Source organism: Psammomys obesus, unplaced genomic scaffold, assembly GCF_907164565.1.
Source record: "Psammomys obesus unplaced genomic scaffold, mPsaObe1.curated_primary_1811, whole genome shotgun sequence".
Lineage (NCBI taxonomy): Eukaryota > Metazoa > Chordata > Mammalia > Rodentia > Muridae > Psammomys > Psammomys obesus.
The window spans coordinates 5617938-5625008 of NW_026587216.1; the positions used below are offsets into that span (position 1 = coordinate 5617938).

Genomic DNA, 7071 nt, shown 5'->3' on the forward strand with positions numbered 1-7071 from the left:
TGAAACATGATAATCTAGATTTTAGTTAAAAATTGCTGAACAGTAACATAACTGTAACGGGGTAAGAGGTAGAAATGAATTCCATCTCTTTTATTCCACAACAAGCAATACTTAATGATTCTGTGAGAAGAAAAGACATTTTCTTATAAATGTTTTTCCTTCAGATTTTATATTCAAGTATGGAAATAATTAATTGCTTTGCAAGCAAGCAAAGTGCCTCAAGCAGGAAACTGTGAGTATTGATTCTTTCTAGTTTATAGTAATTGTATGAAGATTAATTTTTCATGAGTTAGAGAAAATATTAAGAGACAGGATTATTGGGGTTGGAGAGTTGGTTAAGAGCACTTTTTGCTTTTGCAGTGGACCTGTGTTCACTGCCCAGTACCAACATGGTGGCTCATAACCATTACCACATCTAGTTCCAGCAGATGCAACACTCTGTTCTGATCTCCTTAGTCACCAGGCACAGATGTGGTGAACATAATATCCACATGCAGGCAAAGCAATCATTCATATACAAATATCAACTAGAACAAATTTTAAAGAGCTATTTTTATCTCCAACAATTAAGTATAGTTCGGACTATTTTGCAAACAAGAAACACTAAAGAAACTAGAGATTAAAAAAATAAAAACCCTTCAAGAAGGAGCTATTTCCTTTCTTTGCAGGTGTTCATGTAGAATTACAATTACTTTAACTGCTTATGCTAGAGGGTCAGTTTTTACATTAATGTATAGCAAGCACCAAACACACAAACTGTCATAACAACTAAATGGAACTTTCCCTGCCTTGACTTCTCTTTCCCTACGCCTGTCTCGTTTTCCGTGTCCACCACTGGCTTTCATTTACTATTATTCCCGTCCTCACTGAGCTCCAGATTCCTGCTGAAATGGATTTAGAGTTCTGTCTACACGCTAGGAAAGCTGTGCCTTCTCCCTTTGAGTAAGCTCAGCTTTATGGCAAGGATATGAAATTCCAAGACTTGGACGTGTACTCTAAATACTGGACACTAAATACTGGAATTTTCTGACAGACTAATGTAGAAAGCACTCTAGGTCATCTGGAGGTCACTGGGGTTGCTGGGACAGTGGATTTTACTGTGAAATGAAGAGGTCAGAGGCCCCATGAGTATTACCATTTCACAGGAATGACACAAGACACTTAGAATATGAACTAATATGTACATGTGTGCCAAAAATTATTTGTGCTTATCATGGCTTTATTTGCACAGGAACATATATCCATAGACCTCTTGTGGAAAATGGATACATTAGATTTTAAACTCAGTGCCTTTTAATGCTTTAAAAAATTATAATGATGGTAACACCTTGAATTTTATTAAATATATGATACACTGTGACTTAAAATTGGCTATATTTACAGAATAATGACTGCCCTTCAAATTTCACATTAACTTATTTATCAGTACTAGAGTCATTCATGCTGTTGGTTTAATGTTGATTTTTACCTTTGTGATTGTGAACAGGTAGACTCTTCCCTCTTCCTTCTTGAGGTCATTCATGTACGTGGGAGCTCCTACCAAAAGCACATCTGAAACGGTGTCTTTGTTCACATCCACTGCACACAGCACACTACCAAAATAGGAGCCGATCTGGAGTATTAAAGCAAATTCATCTCAGGAGTTATATAACCACAAATGTATCCTAGCACATGCTACTGATGGTAATGACCCAGAGGCCGCATTCAGAAGGGAAACCCCTAAAAGCTATGTGAGCTGTGATTTAGAGAAAAGAGGAGGAATGGGGCCAGCCAAGGAGAGCAAACATCTATGTTACCGTGAAAAACAAAAGAAAATGCATTAAAGGAGTGTCAGAGTGTAGGGAGGTGGTGGGGAGCTCAGGGAAAGAAGTGTCATTTGAATAGCATCTTAAGGACCAAAGGAGTTCCCTACGTGAAGAGAAACATGAATGCCAGTGTTGTAGTCCAGCAAGGTGATGTTGCCAGGTAGAAAAGATGAGAGAATTAGGTAGAGGTAAAGTAAAATTAGAAGGGCTGGCATCTGAGGGCCATCCCATCCATCAACGTTGAGTGCCTGTGTAAACATCTATTAAGGATTTAAGATTAATGAGTGATTTCTTCTCTAACGCTGTCATTGTTTTTCTCTCAAAATAGGCACACCATTCTTTAAACTACGAAAAGGAAGGCAAAAGTATGATCTGATAGGTAGTTTGTGGCTAGTTTCTGGTCCCCTTACTCCTAGAAAATCAATGGCAATAGCAGATCAGACCTAATCCCAGTGAGCCTTCTATTGTAAGGGTTTAACACAGGCATGAGTCAATTAGGGTGACATATTCAGACACAGAGGAGCCGCTCAGTAAATACTAGTCTCTACTCACTCAGCTGTCTGCCTATCCCTGTTATCCATAAAATTCATTTCACTTGCTTAGTAATGATACTTACCTGGTCCCCTCTGTGAGACTGAATCACTGTCACATTGCCGTGCTTGTTAACACTGTACAGCACTATCTGGCCAGTATAATTTGCCCGAGGAGCACCAGCTACAAAGTGGACACCATTTTCAGTAGAGATTGCAGCCACAGAATAACCTAGGGGAGAAGCAGTTTGAGCATCACTGGATTTGCCAGAGAGGCCTTTCAGAGGTAGCCGAGATGCTCGGAAGTCTTGATTAGCTGTGATGACTACTCATACCGCTGAGATGAGTCTTCATGCCTTTTCCTTGGTAGTTCTAGGTAGCATCGACAGGAATTCCATTTATAAAGCTGTCCCTTGGTCCTGGGTTGTTCTCCTTAGCTACTTACAAGCCTAGCTAACTCTTCATTTTAATTGTCAACTTGACACGATCTTTTATACCTGGGAGGAGAGGCCCAGTGAGGTGTTGGCTAGAGTAGGTATGTCCCTGGGCATAGCTGTGAGGAATTAGGTTGATTACATTAAATGAGTAATTGAGGTGGGAAGACCTTCCCACTGTGGGTGTCACCATTCCTTAGGGAAGGGATCCTGAACTGGATAAGGGTAGAGGCAGTGAGCTAAGAGCAAGCATGTATCCCTTAAATCACTTCTCTCTGCTCCTGACTGTGTATGCAATGTGTCAAGTTCCTGTTGCCTTGGTTTTCCCACAATCATAGACTGTGGCCTGGAATTGTGAGCCAACTAAACCCTGTCTTCTTTAAGTGGCCCTTGTCAGCATAACTTATTGTAGCAACAGGAAATAAAGCAAATACACTGGCTTTTAACAATTGCTTAATGAATGAATAAATGAAATGTTAATGCTATTTCATGGGAAAAAATGCAGGCCCTGGAGTTACAGAGGTCTAGCTTTGTGCTCTGGGTTTTTAATTTGCTAGGTTGTTGGAGCTGATAAATGTTATTAGGGTCACTGGCTTTCAAAGGATTTGGAAGGATTTGTGTAGACAGAATACCCCACAGCAGTAATGAACATCATTGGATGCTTATCACATGAACATCAGCAATGACAAACAAAACCCCCTAAGGAGTCTGAAACAATAGAAGGCCACTATTTATTGTATTGCCTTTGAGGAACAACTTCTGTTTTAGGGAAACAGCCATGTTCCAGGGATATCTGCCTGAGCAGATTTGTGTGTTTTAGAAACACTAGATTTAAACAACATTGTAGATCATAAGAGCCTAACAGACATCTACAGAGACTTCTGTGTAAAACTTAGCTTTTCTTACTTAAGGGATGAGGCCTGACTGGCAAAGAGGTAACAGCTGTGGGTTACAAACAAGTTAACTAGAGGACAGTTTACAGGCTGAGCTGACCTGAGAGTTTAATGGATAAGAACCCGAGAACTGCCTGTGCCACTGCTGCTGTGCCTCACCTAGAAATGAACTGTGATTTCTGTCCTGCAGAACCTGGTCAAAGGCTTGTTTAGGAAAGATCAAGTGCTCATGAGATGCCTCCTGGACCACAGTTCCACTCCAGTCAAAAGCTCCCACTGCACCTAGCATCAGAACATCCTGAAATAATTGGAGAAGTGAAGATTAGAACAAACCACCCTTAATGCAAATGAATTCAGCTTAGTAAAAACATTGACATAAACTATCAAAATTTAAGGAGATTTGCATAGTAAGCTAATTATCTCTCTCTCTATCTATCTTAGAATTGTTTTGATTTTCCTGGAGAACAAGCTTACTATGAGCTACAGCAGCAGTTTTCAACGTGTGAGTCACAACCCCTCTGGGGAGGTCAAACAACCGGTTCAGACGGGTTACCTAAGACCATCCTGCATATCAGATAGTTACAGTACGATTTGTAACAGTGGCAAAATTACAGCTATGAAGTAGCAACAAAAATAATATTATGGTTGGGTGAGGGTCACTACAACATGAGGAGCTACATTAAAGGGTCACAGCATTGAGAAGGTTTTGAGAGCCACTGAGCTGCTCTCTCTTTGTAGAACTTTTTATAATGCAGTATGTAGAAATCTTTGCAACAGGCCATTGTACAGGACAAATGTCTAATCATCTTCAGTTCAAAGGCATCATTTGCAAGGGCTGAGCCTTCAGAGCTTATAGAAGAATCAGGCGAGAGCTTCTCTCCCACGTATTTACAGGAAAGGCCCATGAGGAGTCTGAGATTGTACTTCCAGCTCTCTTCTTTGTATGTTTGTGGCGTGTATTGTAGGTTTGGATGTACATGCTTGTGGACACAGAGGCCAAAGAAGGACATCAGGTGCACTCTGTCTCACCCTCCACCCTGTTTCTTTGCCTTGGAGTCTCTCACTGAAGCTGAAGCAGAGATGGACCCTCCTATCTCTGTGTTCCCCACAGTGCTAGGGTGAAGGACACACGGGCAGCCACATGTCCCTCCCCGCACTGTGGTGCTGGCATGTGAACTCAGGTTTTCACGCTTGTGCAACAAGCTCCCTTACACACTGAGTTATTGCTCCACACCTCACAGTCTTTCATCTTTTCTTCGGTCCCCTTCAACATTCCGGTGTCCACATCCCTATATTCCATTTGCTTAGTCACACCACAGCTACAAAACTCACCTGTAAGCTGTGACAGTCAACATAGTGGGTGGAGAGCAAGCCTGTGGCTGGGATGGGGGGATCCAGCTGCGCAGGCTCCTCTGCACTAGTTCAAACTCAATCTAAATATCAAAGGCTGCAAGTACTTAGAAACACAGGCTTGGTCAGAATGAAAAATGTTATTTAAGTTTTTTTCCCTTAGATATAAGGAAACAAGGATATAGAATGGGGTTAAAAATAACAAATATTTCTGGGTCTTCTGTTCGGTTCCATTGATCCACCATTCTGTTTCTATACCAGTACCATGCAGTTTTTATAACTGTTGCTCTATAGTACAGCTTGAGATCAGGGATGGAGATACCTCCAGAAGATCTTTTATTGTAGAGGATTGTTTTAGCGATTCTGGGTTTCTTGTTATTCCATACGAAGTTGAGAATTTTTTTTTTTTCCAGGTCTGTAAGAATTGTGTTGGCAATTTGATGGGAATTGCATTGTATCTGTAGATTGCTTTTGGTAAGATGGCCATTTTTACTATGTTAATCCTGCCAAGCCATGAGCATGGGAGATCGTTCCATCTTCTCATATCTTCTTCTAATTCTTTCTTCAGAGACTTGAAATTTTTTTCATACAAGTCTTTGACTTGCTTGGTTAGGGTTACACCAAGGTACTTTATGTCATTTGTGGCTATTGTGAAGGGTGTTGTTTTCCTGAAAGCCTCTGCCCTGCAGACTATCAAAGCAGATGCTGAGCCTGATGGCCAACTGTCGGGAAGAATGAATGGAATTTTATGTAAGAAGTGGGAAATAGCAAGAGCTGGAGAGGACAGGAACTCCACAAGGAGAGCAACAGAACAAGAAAATTTGAACACAGGGAACTTCCCAGAGACTCATACTCCAACCAAGGACTATTCATGGAGAAGATTAATCTAGAATCCCTGCACAGATGTAGCCCATGGCAGGTCAGTGTCCAAGTGGGTTACCTAGTAATGGGAAGAGGGACTGCCTCTGACATAATCTGATTGGCCTGCTCTTTGATCACCTCCCCCTGAGGGAGGAGCAGCCTTACCAGGCCACAGAAGATGACAATGCAGCCACTTCTGATGAGAATTGACAGACTAAGATCAGAAAGGAGAGGAGAACCTCCCCTATTAGTGGACTTGGGGAGGGGCATGCATGCAGAAAGGGGAGGGAGGGTGGGATCAGGAGGGGAGGAGGGAGGGGCTTATGAGGGGATGCAAAATGAATAAAGTGTAATTAATAAAAGTTAAATAAAAAATTAAAAAAATAACAAATAGACAGGCAAATGGTGGGAAATAGAGATCATCCTGAGTGAGGTATCCCAGAAGCAGAAAGACACACAAGGTATACACTCACTTATAAGTGGGTATTAGATATATAATATAGGATAATCATACTGAAATCTGTACACCTAAGAAGCTAAGCAAGAAGGAGGACCCTGGGTAAGATGATAAATCCTTATTTAGAAAGGTAAACTGGATAGACATCGGAAGAGGGAAAAGACAGGGAACATTTCTTTATATATTCTGGATATTAGCCCTCTGTCAGATATAGGGTTGGTGAAGAGCCTTTCCCAGTCTGTAGGTTGTCCTTTTGTTCTGACAACAGTGTCTTTTGCTTTACAGAAGCTTTTCAGTTTCATGAGGTCCCATTTCTTTTCTTTTTTTTTTCCCCTTGGGAACAGCTTTTATCAGATTCCCTCCTCTTAAGAAATAAAATCCACAGTGACAGATCTACAAGAGGTATTTAAGGTAATCCCTTGCTGCTGGAAAATTCCCTTTGAGACAATCCTTTGCATATGGGAAAGTTCCTAAGGGGTTTTGCTCATACCCTGGCAGCAAACAGCACAAACCATGTATTTCTTGTCAGAGCAACTAGAAAAAACAAAAAACAAAAAAACAAAACCTAAACTAGTTATTGGAGATCTAATGCGTGTTACAGATGGCAACCCTGCACTTGTCCTTAGCCACAAGTAGCCCATCAATCAAGAGCAGAGTAGGTCCACTAGAGAAAACAAGAAACTCTGGAGGTAACACACACACACACACACACACACACACACACACACACACACACACACA

General features: G+C 41.2%; 1 protein-coding gene across 1 annotated transcript in view; it reads right to left on the reverse strand.

The window, feature by feature from the left end:
• The window catches only part of Itga2 (integrin subunit alpha 2), a 47369-nt gene that overhangs the window by 32569 nt on the left and 7729 nt on the right, over positions 1 to 7071 (reverse strand). Inside the window, exons 5-7 of the mRNA XM_055603388.1 lie at positions 3822 to 3960; positions 2422 to 2567; positions 1469 to 1612 (exon numbers count right to left, since the gene is read on the reverse strand). Of these exons, the coding sequence (XP_055459363.1) occupies positions 1469 to 1612; positions 2422 to 2567; positions 3822 to 3960 (429 nt within the window). The remainder of the gene's footprint in view (positions 1 to 1468; positions 1613 to 2421; positions 2568 to 3821; positions 3961 to 7071) is intronic.